This window comes from Poecilia reticulata, linkage group LG18, assembly GCF_000633615.1.
Source record: "Poecilia reticulata strain Guanapo linkage group LG18, Guppy_female_1.0+MT, whole genome shotgun sequence".
NCBI classification, from domain to species: domain Eukaryota; kingdom Metazoa; phylum Chordata; class Actinopteri; order Cyprinodontiformes; family Poeciliidae; genus Poecilia; species Poecilia reticulata.
Genome location: NC_024348.1, coordinates 5,700,490 through 5,723,677, shown reverse-complemented (window position 1 = coordinate 5,723,677; position 23,188 = coordinate 5,700,490). Strand labels below are relative to the sequence as shown.

The following is a 23,188-nucleotide window of genomic DNA, read 5'->3' as shown; positions in this document are numbered from 1 at the left end:
TTGGTCTGGTTCCTCCCACCACGATAAGGTGGCAGCCCATGGAAGGGATGTGTGTGTGTGTGTGTGCATTTATGTATGTATATGTGTGTATGTACATTAAGTAACTTGTGTATTATTTGAGAACGAGAGAGAGATTAAGAAAGAGTTGTATTTTTTTTAAAGGTTTTGTTGGCTCTAGTGGGATTCGTTTGAAAGTAGTTTGACAGGAAAGAGGGTAATGAGAGAGAGAGAGAGAGAAAGAGAGAGAGAGAGAGAGAGAGAGAGAGAGAGAGGGAAGACATGCAGCAAATGTCACCAGGCCGGGAATCAAACCTGCMACCACCGCCACAAGGACCAAGGCCTCAGTATGTGGGTTGTGCTTTGCCCCTGCACCACCACAGCTCCCTACAGAGTTGTATTTTTTTTTACCATGAGGAAACATGTGGTGGTCAGTTCTTTCATTCTCTAAGGGCCTTTATTTAACTCTAATTGATTTGGAGGAGAGACATGCAGCAGATTGACCAAGACTTGGAACTGAACCCAGGATAACCGTGTTGGTCTACAGCCTAGATGTTTCGCATCCTGTCCTTCTCTTTCAGACCAGTAGACAACACATAAGCTCAACAACACATAGGCTTATACTCACAGCAATGTGTTCATTTAAGAACTGATTTTCTTCCACCAACAGTAATAATTTCTTAAGTTCCCCGTTTTCGTACTTTTACAGATTGCTCTTCTTTTTTACCTTTTCTACTCAGTTTTTCATGTTAAATTGCACTTTTTTTTGTTAAATGTGTTAAGCTGTCTTGAATAAATGTTTCTAAATAAAGACTAACAGAAAGATCATGCAGTTCCTTTAGTTTTTGATAAAAACCTGTTTTTTATAACAAACAAACACGATAGAACAAGTTTTTACTTCTTCAGTGTCCGAAGTATTAAGCTATGATTACAATTACCATCTAATATTATGCACAGATGTAATTCTAACCTTAATTTAACACCCGGGACCCTGAAGAAGTAAAAACTTGTTAAATCAGCTTTTTTATGTTTGGTATAAAAAAAACACAGGATTTATCAAAGAAAAAAATGATAAATGGACTGAACTTATGTACTAATCATTTTGACCACTCAAAGCACTTCACACTACAGTCACATTCACCCACACACACATTTACACCGATAAGCAGATCGGTGGGCAGCTAGGGGCTAAGAGCCCAGGGGGGCCTGGACATGTGGCAGGAGGAAGCTGAACTCCAACTTACAAACTTCTAATCACAAGACGACCACTCTGTCCACAGCCACAGTCCCCCTGAAAAAAAAAAAAAAAAAAGCCACTGCATGATCTTTTTGTCAACCTTTTTGTAAATTCCAGATTTAAGCGCAATGAGCTACATTTCACCACAAAAAAGCGCAAGTGCAACATAAAAAGTGAGTAGAGAAGGTAAAATAAAGGACAAACCATAAAACTACAAGAACAGTGAGAAAATAAATAGAAATCATTACAATTGCAAGGAGAATTGTAATGCTTAAATGAATAGGTTGCTATAAATATTGAGCTATGTGTTGTTGAGGCTCTGCGCCACCTACCACTGAAACAGGGCTGATGTAGAGGAAGCAGCCNCTAATATTATGTACAGATGTAATTCTAACCTTAATTTAACACCCGGGACCCTGAAGACGTAAAAACTTTTTAAATCAGCTTTTTTATGTTTGGTATAAAAAACAAACAAACACAAGATTTATCAAAGAAAATAAATGATAATTTATGTAGTGCCTTGCTAATCATTTTGACCACTCAAAGCACTTCACTTCACACTACAGTCACATTCACCCACACACACATTTACACCGATAAGCAGGTCGGTAGGCAACTAGGGGCTAAGGGCCTTGTCCAGGGGGGCCTGGACATGTGGCAGGAGGAAGCTGAACTCGAACTTACAAACTTCTAATCACAAGACGACGACCACTCTATCCACAGCCCCACTGAAATAAACAAAAAAGCCACTGCATGATCTTTTTGTCAACCTTTTTGTAAATTCCAGATTTAAACGCAGCACAATGAGCTACATTTCATTTGTTATGCACATAAAAAGTGTTACTCACTTTTTATGTGCAAGTGCAAGATAAAAAGTGAGTAGAGAAGGTAAAATAAAGGACAAACCATAAAACTACAAGAACAGTGAGAAAATAAACAGAAATCGTTACAATTACAAGAAGAATGGTAATTCTTAAATGAATAGGTTGCTATAAATATTGAGCTATGTGTTGTTGAGGCTCTGCGCCACCTACCACTGAAACAGGGCTGATGTAGAGGAAGCAGYCACGGGTGGGTGAGGAATAGTCTTAGATGTAGTGCTGATACCACATGATTCTTAGCTGATCTTTTTAAACCAATTCTTGCAGTTTCTTAAACTCTTTTGGGGGGCAATTTACATTGACCAATTGACCTAACCTACATGGTTTAGGGGATGTGGGGGGAAACCAGAGCACCTGGAGAAAACCCACACAGGCACTGGGAGAACATGCAAACTCCACACAGCAAAGATGTGACACATCCTCTCTGTGCAGCTGCAACACTAGCCACTGCATCTCTGTGCAGCCCACTTTTTTTTTAAATTTCAAATTCATCTTAAAGTTTGAATGTTTTTTTGAATTGGGTTAGGAAGGGATCTTTTTTTGAGTTGGTAAATGGGAGGAAAAAAAACTGGCCTTTCTAAATTTCCTCATGACAGAGTGTCGCATGGCAGGATGGTTAAAGCAAGATGTTCTTGATTTTAGTTCACTCTTTCCTTTCTTTTTTCGATTTCTTCAAACACATAAAGTTTTGCTTTCTTTTCCAAATCGAAAGCTTTGGTTTTTTCCTTTTACCATCCTGCATGTTGTCCAAATTCTCCGAGATGGATCCGGCAGCGAAGTCCATCACTTCTATGGATTCTTCTGAGAAATCCTCCTCAGAACCCAACCGGACTTCAACATGGTCAGGTTGGCTCTCTTTCTCCTTCTCTTGAAAATCTGTGAACACTTGTGATGTTTTTTGTTCGAGATCTTCCCTCTCATCTCTCAGAGAGCTGGCCAGCTCTAAATCCTCATATACTGTTTCCAAATTAATATTTCTCTCCCAACTTACTTGCTGAAATTTTTCTACTTCTTGTTTCAGTGCAGCAACATCAGTTTCATATCTACAATGCAGCACCTGGTATAAATCCTTTATCTTCTCTAACTCAGTCTGCGCATCCCTTTCCTTCTCTTGCAGGATTTGCATCTCTTTTGCTGTGTTTTCTCTTAGGGTGGCGTTTATGACTTTCATGTTGCTGAGAAGCATCTTGTCCTCCAAGTGCGCTTTTATCTCCTGACTTATCTCTGTCTGAAGCTTTTTCAAATGCTGTTGAAGTGAAATGTGGCTTGTTTCACACTGGCCCATATTACATCTTAAATCTTTTGCGATCTTGTTGAATTTCTGCTTCAGGGTCTGGACCTCTTTTGACACTGCTTCATATTTCAGTTTGAGGATTCGCTCTAGGTCGTCTTTCTTTGCTCTATCTGAGCTGGCTTGTCTTTCACGCTCTTGCTCTTTCTCATGTGTTTCCACTTGGGCTCCAAGACCAGAAACATTTCTTTCATACTTCTGATTGATTTCTTTGTATGAACGTTTCACCTGGTCCAGTTTCGCCTGCAAACTGATTTTGCCCCTTCGCAGAAACTTTAACTTTTTTGTCATTGATTGATAAATAAAGTCTTGATCTTCTCTCAGTTTGTCGATTTCCTCCAGGTCTTTAATTGCTCTATCTGAGCTGGCTTCTCTTTCACGCTCTAGCTCTTTCTCATATGTTTCCACTTGGGCTTTAAGACCAGAAACATCTCTTTCATACTTCTGATTGAGTTTATTGTATGAACGTTTTACCTGGTCCAATTCTGCCTGTAAACTTTTTTCGACGTTGCCCTGCCTCACCAGAGCAACGTCGGATTCATACTTGGAGCAAAGCTCCTCGTGGGAATTCTGGAGTTTGTCCAGTTCTTCTTACAGGGTTTTGTTTTTTTCTTTCTCAGCCTGGATTTCTGATGTAAATGCTTCCTGGTTGAGGATATGGGCCATCTTTAACTCTACAAAGTGTTGTTGGAGCTGCTTCTTGTTCCTATATCTCATATCGTTGTGCACCGTGGAAGCAAGGATCGCAGCATTAACAACTGCTGGATCACTAATCTTCTCCATTCTCTCGAGTTCCCTCTTTGCCCTTGTTGATAAAAATCCCATCATTCCATTGTGGCTTCTCGGGTTTTGATAAGACATTTTCCCTCAATACGTTCTCCAAAATCTATCGATTTCTAAATTACCTGAACGGTCGATCTGATAAAGCTTTGCGTATGTCTGAACTAGTCAGCATAGTTTCAACAGGTTGGCCATCGAGTGAAATTGGAACCACTTTCAGATCTTATGTCATTTAATTAGCTCTACTTCCTTAAGAAAATTAAAAAGTATGGTGTTTTGTGAGGGACTTTATCTTTTGCGGTTCCAGTAATGCTAGAATTAATAATAAATAATAAAGACTCTGGTATTCTGACTTAGTAATGTATTAGTTGTGCTACCACCCCCACGCCACTAGAGGCAGTAGCAGGCCCGAGAAGATGCGAAAAAGGAGCAGATTTAGAAGTACACAGAAAGCAACGGAAAAAATTAAAAACTGTGAGCTGCACTGAAGTAAATAAAAGAGAAGTTCAAATACATGCTGAGAGAGAAACTCCTTCCTAAAGATGAAGCTATATCACAGATTTAGAAAGAAAATTAAAACGGGAGACCGCGGATATACAGCGCCCCCTTCACTTCCGGAGTGCAATGATCCCATTTCCAAATAAGGTAAGAGGCTGATAGTGGTCCGTCCCCGCCCCTTTCTGTTTGCTGCAGTGAGGACCTTCTCAAACTGTACGCCTCAACCCATAGACGTAATATATATTATTATATATTATTAGTGAGGAAGACTAACTTCTCTGTGAAGTTTTCCAAAAGTTCTCCTGTTCTGAAATGTGTTGTCCCCCAGTGTATTATAAGCCTGGTGGGCCACCAGAGCTTATTTAAAGTCTTTTTAAAATGTTTGCATTTTTAAAGACTTTATTGTTGGTATTCAGGTATTAATCTTCTGATCTTTCAATAACACACAATTATCAAGTGATATTTTCGTATTTCTTGTAAACTTTAAAAAAATGTTAACTCGCATACACAACGGGCCACTTAATGAATGTCTGTCCTAGCACTCAGATGCCGGGCGTAGCAGGTTTTCTGGGGGAAACTGTGTATTTATCACTAATTCCTTTCTTTTTGTCTCATTGAGAATCACCTTCCAGCATTTAATGGCGACCGCTGTGCTCTAAAGTGGATCTGTTAAGTGTGACCTCATCTGTTTTTCTGAAGTGTTTTTTTGTTGTTTTTTTTTATCTTTGTAACTCACACCATGTCTGCCGCACATGTTTGTTTCCAAGCCAAAAATTGGACTTGAACTCCAGTAAAGTCTTAAAGTCGAGGACTCGGTAAGTTGATCCCTCTGTTGTGTTCGGATCAAAACAGCACGAAACAGACGGCATTCGGCAACACTTTTAATAGGTTATACAATGGTATAGAAAAACTGACACAAGAAAAAAAAATAGACAATTTCCTCTACAATGGATAAAAAAAAATATGCGAGACAAATTACCTGCTTAGGTGAAGGACAGATTCTGTACAGGTTCTGTTTGTAGGTCGGGAAAACGACAGGAACAGAACATCTGCTGAGCTGTATGCAGCTGAGAACGCTGCATTTGGCTAACCTGATGTCATTTATCCACAGACTGGTCAAAACGGGAAATGCTGCCCTCTAGCGGTAAGAATATGACGTCTCAAACAAGACATAAAGAAAATCTCAAACACTGTCAAGAACCCCTTCTCACATTTGAATTAATGCATACTATACCGTTCAGGTTAAAATGTTTTAAAGCTTCTTGTTTGCCACATTTTCATTGTTCAGTTCACCCTTTCCTTTTGTTCAATGAGGTTGGACAAATCCCCTGGTGCAACAATTAATCATTTCATGTAAATATAACAAAGATTTTTGTAATCAAAACTCCACTTTTAGAAGTTAAAGGGAATGTGGGACAAATTTTAACGAGCAATCCATGATGGTAGTTATGGATTGAGTGAGAAAATGTGTACAGATAAGTCAGCTTACAGAAAACAGCCCCTTGCTGATACTGGCCAATAGCAGTCAGAGCAACAATTACGAAGTTTAAAACAACTTAAAACAGGGACGCTAAGATCACCTCCCACCACTCGGCTGAGGTTTCTAATGCGATGTATGTTGGCCTTAAAAGAAATTTAATAAGGAATTAGCAAGAAGTTAATCGCATAAAAAGCTTTTAATCAAATCCTGTGACTTAACTTACCAGATGTTTACAAAGCCAAGACATTCTCATAATCCTTTGTATATGAAGCACATCATTAACTCCATTCTTGATCCTTAATAATCATGATCTTTCAATCAGAAAGTAGGTCAGGCTGCCATCAGCTGGAGTCACTCCAAGCATTCAGCATGCTGAGGTGAGGGATTCTTCACCGGTGCAGACAAAGTGATAGCATTGCGTAGCATGAATTAGTGTATTGGTATTTCCTGATGGCTATGACATTTTAGTAGTATATACCTAAAAGCTGCCACATACACGTGCAGCATGTATTTGACATCTTTGGAGCTGTAGCGCTCACGAAGCGACAGAAAATGGAAGGCAACCTGGCTCAGTTTTAGATGTGCAGAAAGATAAAGCTGATGCTTTATTTACAGAGTCACTGATTCTCCTATGATGTCACACAAGGCATCATGATTTTTAGGGTAATATTTTAAAATGCGTCCCACAGCAGCTAGTTTTCTGTTATGAATGTGCGCAAAACTTTGTTTGTGCTAATGTCGGAAAAACACATGTGCAGTATTTACGTTAAGAAATGCAGTTAAAATCATGATGATGACATGTTCATGCCATCATCACCGCTTTCTGTTCTCTTTTTTAAAAACTTTTCCACCAGCAGTAGCGTCCGGTTGTTGATCGCGCCTCGTGTGATGTGAAAAAAAAGCAGCAGGAAAACCACCAAAATGTCCCATCAAAAACCATGAGTTTTTTTTTTTTTTTTAATTGACGTGTTTCCATCAAGCAAATTTATCTCCTAATTCCTATTTGCACAATTTTGTGGTCAATGGAAACACAGCTAGTTGTGTTTCAGAAACTTACGAAGAAACCTCGACATCATAGCAAACCCAGTGAATGTAAACATTTGAATTAGAATAAATTATAGTTTAGTAAATGGAAATAATTTTATTAATCCTCAGTGCCCTAAACCAGGAACAAATATTCAGATTTAATAAAGACAAAGGGAAGAAGACGGTGTGTGTTTTCATAACTTGTTAAATATCTGGTTTCAGCTGTTTGTGACGTGTTAGAAGAGACCAAACAGCAGCTGGTATGCAGAACAGAGATGTGTGTAAAATTCGGATTACAACATATGTACATAATGCATCCATTTCCAAAAACTCGGAGATTTTGGCCTTCATTTGTTCATGACTGAATGAGTTAATCACAGATGTTCTCACCACTTTAATGTCTGAAGAGAGACGCTCACTTGCCGTTATTCCTCATTTTATTTGTGCAATGTATAGACGCTAAAAGTTGTGCAACTTCATCTACTTGGAATTGTTCAACGTAGAAGTGGAGCATGTTTAAGTCTCGTTCCAGGTTGTTGTTGTTTTTAAGATCTCTAACTGACCGTTTGTTTGGGGGACTCAGACAACATCGACGTCAAAGCTCGTCCAGTTGTCCCTTTAAGCTCCTCCCCCTCCCCTTAGTCATACCACCGTCTCGGAGCCCGAGCTTTTTCCAGTAAAAAAGTCCCAGAAGTTGGCGGCCGATGAAGATTTGCCCTCATCCTGCTGCATCTGCCTCACCCAGATGCTGTTGTCGGTGGAGCCGCTCAGACTGGAGCAGCTTCCTCCGCTGCCGCTGACGCTGCCCAGAGTGAAGCTCATGGCGGCGCCCAGCGCGCCACCCCGCCGGTCCTGGGGGTCGCCGTCCTGGCTGTGCATCTTGGACAAGGTGGACGGCTGGGACAGGCTGAGCAGGTTGTGGTGGGAGTGGAACTGTCGCATGTGGCGGATGGACTTGGCGGAGCGCGCCTCACCTGCACAGTGGAACGAAAGAATGCCGTCAGTTATGCTGATTATGCTGTTGGTGCCACCCTGGTTTCTTTTAAAGTGTCCCGCACACTCTCCAGCCTTTTCACTTTTCATCAATTTACAAAAACATTGACAATTATAAAGCTAGAGTAGTGCTGGGAGATAAATCAATCTTACTGATTAATCAAATTTTTGGTAATTAAATTTTTGGAAAATGTGCAGGAGTCCAGGGAGATGTCAGCACGCCGAACGCCGCCATCTTGTTTGACATGCGTATTTTACAGCTTCCATTTATGTGGACTTTGAATTCAGGTCATCAACTCTATGGCATAATATTAAAACCAGCTTCATTTTTTTTTTTTATTATGAGGATAAAGTCATATTACCAGGATACAGTTGTAATATTAGGAGAAAGAATTAGTAAATTTACAAGAACTCCAACACAAAAACAAAAAATTAAATTGAATAACGTTGAGCGTTTTTGTGAAGTCATACTTTGATATAAGTTTTATTCATGATACTTAATAGAAATGCCTAAATCTTACACATCGGCCTCAAATTATTACCGCTAACAAGCACAAATCCGCCACTGATCGATGTTTTAACCATGCCAAGCCCACAGGGGGCAGTGCAGCGCAGTGCTAAAACTTGTGTCAGCCAATCAGATTGCTTCAAAACAACTCCCACGACTTGTTAGGAATTAAACATGGCGGCTGGAGTTTTGTTTGTGCGTACGTTTTGAACGTCGCAGACTAATGCGCGGCACCCTAAATCTCCTTTTTCCACCTACACTCACAAACAGTAATAGAGAGTTTTCTCCACTCTGTTCGTAGTTTTTATAAGTAATTATTTTTAGTTGTATTAAACCCGGTTTTTATGTGGATGAAAATGCAAAACGGCTAAAAACTTGCTCGTTTTCCCAGACGTCCAGCTACATGTGGACCAGCACCAAGTCTGTTACAAGGCTTATGGCAAAAGGAAATGGAATTATTACTGTTGTCTTTTAAAAAGCAAACAAAAAAAGCTTCTATCTCGCTTCTTTTCCGTAAAGCAAATAATAAATGGCTTAGTCTCCGCTGAAAGAGGAGTTTTTATCCAACATAAAATCTCAATAAAACGCTCGAGTTTGTGACTGTAACGACAAAATGTGAAAACGTTTAAGTGTCAAACTTTTACAAGACGCTACATACATAGAAAAACAACGGCTGACAACCTGCTGCACTAACCACCCCTCTTACTGACCGCCAGATGGCGCTGTTGCCTCATTTATCTCATCACAGTGAACAACCACAGGATTAAATCCTGAAATCATCCACCAGTTCAGAGACACTACAGGCTTTTTTTGTCCCAAGTCCAAAGCAAACTATTTATATAAAAAATGTAATTTAAACATCCACTTAATTGGTTTGTCAATAGTCAGCAAATTCCTGTGAACTGTTTCTGTTCTAAAAATCTACTAATAAACAGAAATGTGAAAGCATACAGAAAACGTCTATGTAAAGATTTCCAGGATTAAAACCATTAAGTAATCAGCCAGCTGTTGATCGAAATCATCCAGTTTTTCTTTGACTAGCTCCGCCTGGTGATTTTGGCCTGTTTGTTAAATGCATCATTAACAGCTTGTTCTACGATGCACTCTGGAGTTTAGCAGAAATCACTTAAATGGTAGAAATATAACACTAGATTATCTTGAAATTCATTTTCTGCTGGATTTAAAACGACAACCTTGTCGTTTTAAAAACACTTAAAACCAAATTTTATCCCTCCAATATGATTTTATTCAACAAGACAGGACATCTTGAAACCTTTTTTTTTTCTTTTTCACAGTTATTAGCAGAGTCACTTTGACCCAAAAATGGAGGAAACTAAAAGGAACACCAAGCGAACGGCGGCTGTCTCAGAAGATTACAGGCCTGACGTGTTTCCTGGCCTTGTGCTGCAGCTGCATGTGCTGCGTCATGTCAGGCAGACCTACCAATCATCCAACAGTAGGGCTCAGGTTGTATCGGCGCATGCTGTGTTGTAGTTGCATGGTCACATCTTGGTGCCTCAGCATTAAGCATCATCTGATCAGATGCTCCAAATAATATATGTAAACTTAAACGTAGAAACAGCTTCTTTCCCCCCTCCCCCAACAGATTTATGTCTAAAACATTTTTCATGTCGTTGCCTGAAACTGTTGTATTTTGCTGTGAATGCGCCTGAAACCCCCTCAAACAAGCGGGTAAAACAAGTATTGAACACATAACAGTTTAGCTGCTTGGCTGGTCTGTAGCTTTTTCTCTCTATGTTTTCTCTTTTATGTGTTATTGTCACCAAACATGAATTCTGTCGTTGCCACTTTCCTAATCTTCATAATTATCCTTTAACTTCTGGACTCCAAAACATTTGGGGGCTCGTCCGTGACCTAAACTGGGATTTCTCGCAGCCCATACAAGAATCGTTCTTCTTGAGATTTTGCACAAAAGGACAAATATAAAGTGTGTAAAAATTTCTTTAAAATTACTCAGATGGTAAATGGAACCAGTACCGAATCTCCCTTCTGGCCGGTTTCTGGTCTGGTTCAGTTTGAGGACGTTGAGGAAGACCTCGCTGGTCAGGCTGCCGTCGCCGCCGCCTCCATCCGGAGGGAAAAGCGGCGACGGCGGCTCAAGAGGAGACAAACTTCCGCTTGAGGCCCCCACGGAGTCCAAAGAGGCCCCTGTGTCCCGGCGACCCCCGGACTCGCTGCTGCCCTCTACCGTCAGGTGGCTGCCACTGTGGGCAAGAAGACAAGCTCAGATTGATGACTAGCAAGAGTCAGAAACTATTTGTGGCTGACCCTACAGCAGAGACGTACCTGAGTTTCCTCCGCAGGAGATAATCGATGACATCCGGGTCGGTCTGGATCAGACTCATCAAGACTTCCTGCTGAAGCTCTGCAGACACCTACATGAACACACAGACCATCCAATCCAATTTAATCTCCAGCTACGGAAAAGAGTCAACCCAACACATTAGTGGTGAAATCTCTCCAGATTTGAAATAATGACCACAGCAAAGACTGCTGATAGGTGTGATTCTTCTGGTACCGTGAAGAGCCTCCTGTAGTTCTGTATGAGCACCAGAATGATGCTGATGATGGCCGTGCTGTCCTCGATGCCCATCGCCTGAGGACTCATGTCTCCGCCTCCCTCCCTCTGGAGCAGGTTCGGCCCGAAGATCACGGCCAGGTTGGCTGCCGTCATCTTGTTACCGGGAATCTGCAGGGGGAGCGACGGCGGTAAAGACAGGGAAGGAAACAGTGGCTGCGTTTCCAATGACCATATATGGCACAAATTGGAATTATGAAAATACATTTGCTTAAAGGAAACACATCAATTAAAAAAAACAACAAAAAAAACCTCAAATTTTTCAAAGCGGTTGTTCATCGGCTTTATTAAAATTAGTGAATTTCGCAAAACTGCAATGGGAACACTTTTTCACGAATCATGTGATCAACAACCCAAAGTTACTACCGCCAGAAAAGATGAAGAAAAAGACAGGAAGTAGTAGGAGGGGGAAGGCGTGCCATGAATACGTGAAAAAAAAGTAGCAATGGGATTTCAGCAGATAAGACAAGTAAACATTTTTACCACTTGACGCAAAGAAAAACGTGATGCTCGACTTTTATTTTCGACACAAGAGGACATGACGAGCCTCACTAATTTGACTTGCCCACCTCCTCGTCATTGGTCCCTACGGTGTCCTGGGCGTAGCTCTGCACGGTCTGCAGCATGGACAGGAGGCGCAGCAGCGTGTCGCAGTTGCAGGGAGGGAGCAGGTAGAGGAGGTGCTGGAGGAACTGCAGCTGGTCTGCTCCTCTCAGCACTGCGTGAAGCATAAACCAGGGTTACCTGCTGAGCCACAATGATGCTGCAACCTCTGCTCTTCAAAAACTTCAAAAGCATTTAACTCTTTTTTGCATTTTATGATATTGTAACCACAAACATCTGTCCGTCCATTTTACTGGGATTTTACACGACAGACCGACACGAAGTAGCTTCTGATTGTTAAAGCTGCAGTAAGTTTTATTTAAAAAAAAACAAAAAACCTTGTGGTTCTACTATTTGCAGAAATACGCAGCTCGGTCTGAACAACCAATCAGAGCTAGGAGGATGGTCTTAGCGCTGTCAATCATGCTTGTGTTGGTGCTGCGAAAATCCTACCCTTTACTCTCTGCTAGGCTACAGCTAGGTCACCTCACCAGAAGCGTCTGTGAATGCTAAAGGTAGTTAGCAGCTAAAGGTAGTTAGCATACCCACCAATGACGGTGGATAAATGGTTTTCCTGTAACGGTAAGTTACCATTAAGACACTGAGTGGCACAAGCATGATTGACAGCGCTAAGACCCTCCTCCTGACTCTAGCTCAACAACAAGGAGCTACCATACGTCACAACACGTAGTGACAGTTTTAACAATTATGTCAAAAAACATATATTTAAAAAAAAAAAAAAAAGTTACATCAGCAGCTTTAATAGCAATTTGTTGTTTTTTTTTTAAATTATCTACACAACAAAAAACCTGAAAGTGTCCCTTCACTGACTGCGCCTGTGAGGTGCAGTATTTGTTCAGGACGACAGCAGGCGTCTAGCGTTCACATACGGTTAGCGTGCAGGAAGGCGGGGTAGAGCTCCTGGGGCAGCAGAGGGTCCGGCATGTCGCGCAGGAACTCCTTGAGCAGCGCCGCCACGTCGTGCACGCTGTGCTCCTCGTCCAGCTGGACGTCCACCCCCATGTCGAAGTCTTCACGAAGCTACGGGAGCAAACGAGATCGCTAACATCACAGAGGAACTCGAGCTGATTAACATGAACAACAGGCTTGTGACATGTTGGGGTTACTCAGGGGCCACTCTGCCCCCCCCTGTGGATGTGATTTCTAAATAACAGGATATATCACTTCATCAGTTTGAAGATTAGGTTTATTTTTGTAGCATCCAGCAGAGAGTAGCAGGAAGCGGCGCAGAGTGAACCAGGGGACGACACGTTGCTGCAGGCAGCGGCGCTTTGGTGTTTTATGGTCAAGAAAAGGTCAAATTGGGGTCACAGCTCTTAAAATAAAAATATATTTATGGGTCAGGCTTTAGTTTGGTGGCCTGGACCTCGTTTCAGGCTTTAGCAGACCACAGAATTAGCTGCAAAAAACAAAAAAAAAAGGGTTTGGAAGCTGGAAGGTGGAGATGAACTACACAAATATTAGCCAGAAAGCTAAAATATCGCAAATAAATAAGTTCTACTTGAAAAGATGCAATGATTGACGTAAAGTGTCTCAAAGTTACAAGTAAACATCCATCCATAAATGTATCCATTCATCCACCTAACTGAGTCAAGATCTCCATGGTAACAGATGGTGTTATTGCCAAGACCACTGAACCAGACAAAAACTGAAACTTCAAGGGAAAAAAATCGTCAGCAGAATTAATGAAGAGAGCTAGCTTAGCCAACCTGATGGTCACGTGTTAAAGCTATGGAGCACAGTTCCTGCATTATTTATGTTGCATTTGGATCTAGTTGTGTTAGCTTGCCTTTTCCTTTTAGCTTTTCTTTCTAGGTGACGGTAAAAGTTAAAATTGTCCTAGACATCCACATTATAATTTATCTTCTGCCGAGTATCTTTGCTTTTCCACTTGATTTGATTTGCAAATCAATTCTTTGTGCTTTGAGTGAACAGATCTGATCACCGACTGCTGACTTAACCGCCGTTGCCACTAATTCATTTCAGTCCATGTTCTCTGTAAATAAAAATAAATAAAAGATGGGCAGGAATGTGATGCTGCGATGCCACAAATATTTGACAATGTCAAACGTTGTGCACGACGCCGGTCCAGTCAAAAGCCATGAAGCTCGGAAACTACAACTCGCATTTTATGACATCTGGCCTCACTTAAAAACAAACTCAAACATTTTAAATATCTATATAATTTTAAAAAAGAATACTGTCAATTAAATTTTATGTAAATATGTAGATTTTATGGCTGTTTATTTTTTACTCCACAGTGTAACTTTGTGGGTTTTATCCCTGTGCTATAATGTATGTTTACATGTAAATGCTCATTAATAGGTATTGTCTACCAGTTCAGCTAATATATGCTAATAAATGCTCTTAAGCATTTATGCTATATTTACACATTTCATATACAAAGAAAAAGTATGATTAATAAATATTTTATTAATTATGTATGCTTAAATTATGACTAAGACCAGTTCATCAATTCCTTTTGTATGAAACTATGCTAATAAATGCTAGTAACATTTATTATGCATTTACTAACATTAAAAAATAAATCTATTAGCTATGCTAACAATGCTAACAGATTTTATTAGCATAGTTAAGATATGCTAATATATGCTAATAAATGCTCTCATGAATATATGCTAATATTTTTTTTCTAGACATATTTTATAATATATATAAAATGTCTAGAAAAAAATGCTACTATATATATATATATATATTAGCATATATGTGCCTTTTGCGTGATATTACAGTTTATACAAGTTAAGTACCATATACAATCCATTTTATTTATTTGAGATATTGTATTCAACTTTACTCTGTTAAAGATAAAAAAAGTAGACGTCCTCACCTGTCTAACTCTCTTCTTGGAGCTCCCGACTCGGAAGATGCCGACAGTCTGGAGCCCTGGGGACGAGGTTTGTGAGCATTTACTGCTGGGCGTTTTGTTATCAAAGGGAGACGCCCAGGATGACCCTCCAGTCTCACCATAGGTCTCGATGTGGCTGCAGCACCTCTCCACCACCCGAGGCACCTGCCTGTAGATGGGGTTGAGGCTCAGCTTGGACTGGGTCCTCCCTTCGGACGGCGATTTCTTCAACTCCAGTTCGGCCGGGTGGGACAGCTGCAGCGCCTCCAGCAAGCGAGACTGACTCTCTACGAGGTCAGAGAGGCAGTCCACCGACAGCCCGCCCTGTGGAGCAGGAATCATCAGGTTCACAATATTAAACTCTTTTCTGTTTCAAGTTGCATTAAATATACAGTTTGGCGTAAAACACTGGGTTACAAGTGGTACCGTTTTACTTTAGACATCGTGTTGTATTACAGTTTACCGTGCCAGGTTGTTTCTTATGTTGCCACATTGTATATATAATTACATCGGAATTTCAAATATTGTATCATATCGTCACCTTTCTAAAATAATGGTCTTTTTTTTCCTTTTTTTTTTTTGCCAAAAGTGATTTTTTTTTCTTCTCTAAATAATCTTTATTATAAAGATAAAATAATTTAAATTTTCTTTGTTTTTTATTTTTTTGCAAAAATTATTTTTGACATAAAATGACATTATTTTAGGAAGGTGACAACATTATTATTACTATACAATATTCCACAAAAGTAACTGGCCATTTATCTTACTTTACTAGTACTATTAGCTTCGCTGGTGCATTCTTTCACTTATAACATGGGGAAAAATATCTAATTAAGTTGTAAGTGTAATAATCTTAAGTACTTTTGTAAATCAATATTAAGAAATTATTGACTTGAAAAGTTACTAAGTTAGTTTTGTCTCATTTTAAGTGTACTAAGATAGTTGCACTAGAAACCAGACCAGAAATACTTGGTATTATTTTGCGTTTGCAGTGTGAAGGTCACACAGCTGCTCAAATCAAAGTGACATCTCTCTACTGTCTTTGCTTAGACGGAAAAATGCCACAAATTTCCGCAGTTGTATTTTAAACCCGAGGCGTGTTTTTCATCAGGAGGAAATGATTGGCCTCTGAAGGATCACTATTCTCCAAGGGACACGTTTCTGTCTACGTGTCGAGAAGAATCATACTCTTAATGCTCACTTGTTTTGGCTGCAGATCAAAATTCTGCACACATACAATAGCAAGAAAAGTCCTAATACTTCTGGGACCAGCCTGGGACATTAACTACTCTCACAACATTTAAGTTCTTCTAACACAAGGAATATTCCAACTCGCTTTTATCTTTAAATGTTGGGATATGTAAACTTGTAAATAGCACTTTCAATACGTCATTCAGATTTAGATGGGCACGTCTAATATTTGTGACTAGACACGTTGGTGTGCTCAGAAAAAAATTGTTACAAAACTCAGAGTGGAGTTGAAATAATTCGTGCCTCAAATCTCCTGGAGGAACATCAAGAGTCTGGAGGAATTTCCTCAGTGGCAACGACACTGTGGCTCATAAAGCCGAAGATATTTCCTCCATCTGAAGTGTGTTAAATGCACACATGGTCAAAAAGTTTGTGGACGATGCGAAAAATGGTCAGGTTTGTTTACTTTAAATAAGCAGCGACTATATTGGAATTAAAAATTTACATATTTTCTGCAAAAATTGCTGAATTTTAAACCAATTACAACCAGGTCATAAAATACTACACTTTCCCTCAATTCCTTCTACTTCAGTCACAACATCTCAAAAGTTTTATGAGAATTTGCTTAATCATCTTAATAATCAAGCAGCAATGAAGCGTCACAGTCTTGGTTGGCGTCTGTGCTGTTCATCGTAGCGCTGGCGTGAAGAAGGGCGAACATGAAATGACCAAACTGAATCTCCAGCTGTTGTTTGGGTTTCCGTTAGAAGCGTGTGTTAGCAAGGCGGCGCAGCTAGGTTCCACAGGAAGTGAGAAAACCAGACAATTAAAACTCTAACTGGCTTTGCTTTGAAGATTGTGGTGTTAAGTTTTCTTTTCTTTTTGTTAGATATATTAGACATATTTCTTGAATGTCAGTGATGGATAGTCTCACTAAATAAGCTGTATAGTAGAGAGAGCTTTGGAAGGGACAGATGAGACAAAATGAGCCTTATGTGGTTAAATTAACTTCCTTCATGACTTTTATGTAATTTTTTTAAAATAATTTAAAAATTCTTTGAAGGAAAAAAAACTTTTTTTTTTTACTTTAACCACATTTTGATGCTAATCCTTAAATACAAATTGTGAGTAGGCTTCTTTTTTAATAATTTTTTTTCCTCAAGAAAATGTTTATTAACCAATAATTTAAATGGATAATTGCCACAAGTCCTAAGTGGTGGTGTTTTTTTTTTCTAAGTGCTTTCAGAGTTCACCTCCCTGACAGGCTCCTAGAAGCTCCGCCTGATTGCTGCTTCATGCTCAATTGCTGTCCTCTGTGGCTGTAATGATGCTCATTATGAGCTTAGGAAAACAACTGGTTTCACATCAGCATGCAGACAAATAACTGGTGAGCCTTAATCATGTGTGTGTACGCACACACGCACGCACGCACGCACGCACGCACGCACGCACGCACGCACGCACGCACACACACACACACACGTGGAAACAGGCAGAATTTGTCCAACAAACACAACGTCAGTGGAAACAAGAATTTGATGGTCAAATGCACAAGTTTTCGAATGCCATACATATTAGTCTATTTTAGTTAAGATACAGCAGCACTAGCAATTGGAATTAGAATGTGAGATTCAGGCCAGAGTACACCATTTAAAAATGTCTTTTGTTTTTGTAAATGTTGGCATTTCATTGCTGATAATACCAGTGGAAAACCTTAACGTTACAGTGCAGATTTTTTTATTGTACGGTTAATGTCTGAGTTTTTCAGGTTAGTGCGTAAAAAAAAAAAAGTGTTTCCAAGAACTATTATCAAATCAGATAATTGAGCAAATGTATTAGCTTGCGAAATCGCAAAAACAATCTGCAGAAATGCGTAACATTCACAGGTTTCATGGACTAAATGTACGTTCCTCCAGCGCAACGTCTCTGTGGCTGAAGACTGAAAGCGAAACCCGTCTCACCCTCCTTTGTCCTCGGCTGGCGTTGTCCATAATTGTCGGTGACGCCGCTTTGCTCTGCGTGTCGCACACCGGCGCCGGAGCCACTGAGTTGGCGGAAGGCGACCCGGGGACTCCTCCTGTAATGGACGAGGAGCTGCCCAGAGGTTTGCTCCCGTTGAAGAACTGCCTCTTCTCGGCCCTGAAGCGCAGGACGCTGGCCTCCAGGTCCAGGCAGTCGCGCCTGCTCTCCTTCAGGGCGTCCTGACGCCGCTTGTACGCCTGGTCGTTGGCGATGGCCTGGGAGAGCGGGATGCCGAATGCTTTGGGGGCATTTTCTGGGGAAGAACACAGGGAGTTATTCCAAGAGACCGACGCTAACAAAAGGGGCGACATGGAAACATGTGTGACAAATAATCACTTCTAAGAGAAATTTAGAGACCAATTAACCCAACTGTTGTGTGTTTGGACTGTGCTCTGCAAAAACACCAGATCTTACCAAGTATTTTAGGTCCAGTTTCTAGTGCAAATATCTTAGTAAACTTGAAATAAGACAAAACTAACTTACAAGATGTAGAGGCTTGTTTTAAGTAAATAATGACAAAAAAAGTTCTTGTTTCATTGGCTGGTTATTTAACTTATCTGCAAATTGAACTAGCACTTTCTCATTAATATTATGGATTTATTTACTTAAAACAAGCTCCAGCATCTTGCTGAAAATTTGCTTTTCAATTTGTCTCATTTCAAGTATATCTGCACTAGAAACTGGATCAAAAATACTTGGTAAGATTTGGTGTTTCTGCAGTGTGGGAGGAAGTCCGAGTAGCCAAAGAGCACCCAGGCATACAAACATAAACAAAACAAACTCATATTGAATTATCTTTACAAGATAATAAACACAGAGAAATGATCATCATCTCTCCTAATTCTAAAAAGAAAGAAAAAAAAACAAAATTTCTTTGCAGTGATCATCTTCTCGGAAAAGACGATAGCAGAGTTTCCATTCCATGTGTACGCAAAACTTGCTTTATATTCTACTAATGTCAAAAACACAATATCGCAATTGCAGCATTTCAAGTAATCACAAAATGCATTTAAAATCGCACTTTTACAGCTTGTTCACACGCTAAGTCCGTAAAAGAGACATGGCGACGACAAAATTTGTGGTCGCCATGTCTTTCATCAGGAGGTCAACGGCAAATGATGGCTGAACATCAGCTTCAGGTTGGCCTGTCAGAACCGTTTTTATCATAATAGTTTGCTCTTCCAAAATTAGCGCGTTTCCTTTAAGCAAATTTGTGTGATTCCAATTTGCGCACCTTTAAGGTCAACGTAAACGCAGCTATGTCCCAATTGATTCCTCTTAATAATCTTGGCTTCATTTCTGATCACATCTGACTTTCTGACTGCAACTAACGCTCAGGTGCACTTAATGAGTTCTTGTCAGAAGACTAGATCTCTAAAAATCGCTAAACAAGCCGAGCACTTAACAGGACTGAATTACTTTTACCTGTGCCATTAAAATGCATGAGGTAGGAAACGGTGAGGAGATTACCCTCGCTCCAGCTATTCACTCTCGCACTCAGAGAACCATGAAGCAGTACATGATGGCCTGAATGAAAAACACATGGGCCACCAAGTGACGATCGCCCACGTGCGCCAACACCCGGCAACCAGGTCGCGCAGCAGAGAGGGACTGGAAGGAGGCCACGCAAATCCTTAAATATATGGGATTGACTGAGCCTTAAATAACCGCACAGACCTCTGCTCCCAGCAGTTTGGCTGCAGGCGTTCCAAGATCGTCAAAAAAAGACAGCAAAAGAAATTTAGGAATGATGAAAATAAAACTTGGACGAAGTTATTTTTTATTATATGCTCGTACAGAATGCCATATCTTGTTCACGTCGAGCCAATTTAATACTTATTTTGTCTGACGTTTCTGCAGGTTTTCCAATTCTTAATGGAACATAATACACAACGCAGTAAAATTCAAAGTAAATTTCTTCCCCCCACCCCACTTTTCCTTCAATTGCTGCAGCACCTTCACCTGCAGCCAGTTTCCAGTTTAAACTTTAACTCTCAATAGCTCAGCTTTCCCCGTTTTCCCTTTAATGCTGTGTAATTTCAGGCTGAAGTGACTGAGCTCACCCCTCCTCCACATGTACCCTGGTCAGGTGCCGCACCACAGATCAGCTCCTTGTTCTGATGGCAACCTGCCTGCAACAACTAGCTTGTTGCCGTGGAACATGCTAATGGACACTGCAGCTAGACTGGCTTGTTCACACAGCATGAGGCCACAATAAAGCAGTATTTGCCCCATTAAAGATTTTGTTAGTTTCTTTTCTACCCAATTAAATACAAAAGGCAGTTTTCAAATGATTATTTTGATTTATGAAGGGGAAAAGCTATTCAGACCAACCTGGAATACGAAACCGCCTTGTTGTGGATTCATGAGTCAGCAGTGATTATCTATGTTGTCTGCACCACTTCAGTTTGATTCCAACAGCAATATGCAGGACGGATTATTGTCAGAAGTCATTTAAATAGCACAGATCTAGAAACAAGAAGTAGGTTGAAAGATCTCAAAGAGTAAAACACCCTGATCTCTAGAAATTGACAATCCGTCTAGGGAGAAAAGGTTACAGAGTTACTTCTTGAGCTTAAAGACTCTTGAAAACCACACAGAGAGCCGACTAGCCTACAAAATGACTCCGAGATCTGTCACATTTACACCGTTACATCTGGAGTAAAGACAACACAACATCTCAAACAAAGATCATCATCAGACATGGTGGTAAGAGGATGATGGTCTTAAGATTCTGACTTGTTACGGAGGGAAAACATCCAAGTCCTATTCTAGCCTTGAGGTCGAGCGCAGTTGGGTTAGACAGTTGGACAATGATCCACCAGGAAGTCCGTCTCTGAACGAGTAAAAAAAAAAGAAAAAGGTTTTGTAAAGGAATAGTCTACAAAACCTTTGTCCAAAACACTCTTTGCCAGCGACTGAAACTGGCTGCTTTTTGTATTTCCTCAATCGTTCAATGATATCAACACATTTATCTAAAAGATGTAAGTGTAGCGAACAACCGAACAGATGAAATCTAAGGGGGGAAATACTTTCCCACAGCCCGGTTTGGGTTTACCTGAGTCCCTACATAGTCTAGAAAATTTTAGGAACTTCACCGAAACATTTTCCAGGTGTGGATGGGCATGAAAAAAAGTCTGCTTAAAACTTTATTCCCTAGCTCTGTTTTCTGTGACAGGTGGCGATACTATTAGCTCTACAAAGTCAGCCAATGACAATGTCAACAACTCAAAGTTGTGTTTGTTGCTCCCCAACACAACACAACTTTCCACTTCCATTAACATCTGCCTTCCAAAGCGCCCTACCTCCAAGGGTTTGTTTGGGTTTGGCTTTGTGGTGCACATGATGCAGATACGCTTCATGCCTTTCTTGCAACACAAATATATGTGATTCAGTGATAAGGTAATGGTGCAAGGTGACTTAAATCAAGACCGACGCCACAGTTTCAAGCAGCTAATCAGGAATGAAGGTGAGCAGGATTTTTCACCCGCCACCAAAAACTTTAATATAATAGTATCGGTCTACTCCTTCATAATATTTAATAGTATCCAAATTAATAAGAAATAGTCTTCTGGTACTGTTCTACTGATTTACATAACCACCAGTATTACAGGAAGTGAATCACCGACAATCATTCTGCTGATCATTTTTGTTCGTCAGTCCTTATCTGGTTTTGTCCAAGTAAAATAATGTATAACATATGCAAATAAGCGCCTGGGTGATTTCCTTCACGTTGCTGTGATATGTGTGCCTCTCTGTATTAGTTTTAAGAACTTAAAACAATAAATAATGCTTAGTTTTAACATGGATTTTTTTTTAGGCAAGTTTCTGTACCACACATTGAGAAAATTATCAGAGTAGTAGACAATAAAACCTTTTCTAGTGATTTAAAAAGAAAAAGTAGAACATGTGCTTTCCACACTTCAGGAATTTCCTCCGCACCAATGACCACATTTGCTTCTTATCGACATCGGCTGAGTCTGAGCATATATTTAGTAATGGTAATTCTTCAGATTGCCACTAAGGGAAGAACTGCTTTCCATAAACACTAGCAGTGGCGTAGACGAACCCTGTGTCTCGTTTTCCCCCCCAACAGTATCTCTCCTAAGTAAGCGAGGCGTCCCCACCAACAGGAACAGTCTTCAGACTGTTGTTCAGTAAGCCTGAGCTTGTTCCTCAGCGTTGATGTTTGCTGGTGGACTGACCCATCATCCATGGTGCCGTCTCTCTTTTAGCTGTAATTACTAGCAAAATAATCACAGTGATGTGTTTAGCTGTTTGCACTCGAGCCGTTTGCTTGTTCAGGAAACAGAGCATTTAACAGCCGACTGGTTCGGCCAACAGACACATGAAGTGGATGTTTAGATGCCCAATAGCTGCAGGCTGTATTGATAAAGACTTTATAGTAGGATGTTGGTTGGAAAATGTATGCTTTTAAGGGAAAGTTGTGCTAAATTGTTCATGACCTGTGCCTCTCTTACTTGCTTTTTTGTGCAAATCTTTTGAGATACACACAACTACTAGTGCTTCAGTTCACATATCTTCATTTAGCCACGAGTCGTGTGGAAAATGAAGAACGTGAACTGCATGCCACGAAGTGTTGGAAAAACTAACATTACGTTATTGCTGGCACACTGAAACATGGCGATGGCAGCATCATGACTGACGGCGCTTGATGGCTCTTACTGCAGTCTTGAAAGTGGACATTATAAATTACTTTAAAAGGCGTTAAAAGACTTGAAACCGGTGGATAAGATAGTCTTCTAGCAGAACGAAGACCTTAGACGTACCTGCTGGCCTAGTCAAAGGCCAGACCTCAATCATATTGAGCAATTTAATGAGCCTTGGCTACTATGACTGAAAATAATCCCAAAAAGATTTGCAGCTGTAACGGCAGCAACATCTGGTACTACAATATCCTGAGTCAGGGCTCCTTATTTGTAAAAAAAAACAACAAAAAAACCCACATCTTTCTTCTGCCTACGCTTCTCTACAATTACATAACAAGTTAACTACTGAATTTAGACTCCAACAAAATGCTTTGCTTATGATGTCTATAAAACAGCTTATTTTATAATATATCAAAATTCTCAATATAAAAGTCATCCCCTGGTCAAGAATGACTATCTTATAAAGTTTGAAGTTTTATTGTTTAAAGCTGGTTTGCAACAGTATTTTTAGAACCAAAATAT

The 23,188-nt window shown here is 40.2% G+C and overlaps 1 protein-coding gene across 5 annotated transcripts in view; it reads right to left on the bottom strand.

The window, feature by feature from the left end:
• Positions 1-5,548: 5,548 nt before the first annotated feature.
• Positions 5,549-23,188, bottom strand: part of arhgap36 (Rho GTPase activating protein 36) — a 63,126-nt gene continuing 45,486 nt past the window's right edge. For all 5 annotated transcript variants that reach the window (XM_008435148.2, XM_008435150.2, XM_008435151.2 and 2 more), the window contains exons 4-12: positions 17,936-18,249; positions 14,903-15,107; positions 14,766-14,821; positions 12,784-12,934; positions 11,860-12,008; positions 11,231-11,401; positions 10,999-11,087; positions 10,690-10,916; positions 5,549-8,164 (exon numbers count right to left, since the gene is read on the bottom strand). In XM_008435148.2, coding sequence (XP_008433370.1) covers positions 7,833-8,164; positions 10,690-10,916; positions 10,999-11,087; positions 11,231-11,401; positions 11,860-12,008; positions 12,784-12,934; positions 14,766-14,821; positions 14,903-15,107; positions 17,936-18,249 — 1,694 coding nt within the window. In that variant the 3' untranslated portion in view covers positions 5,549-7,832. The remainder of the gene's footprint in view (positions 8,165-10,689; positions 10,917-10,998; positions 11,088-11,230; positions 11,402-11,859; positions 12,009-12,783; positions 12,935-14,765; positions 14,822-14,902; positions 15,108-17,935; positions 18,250-23,188) is intronic.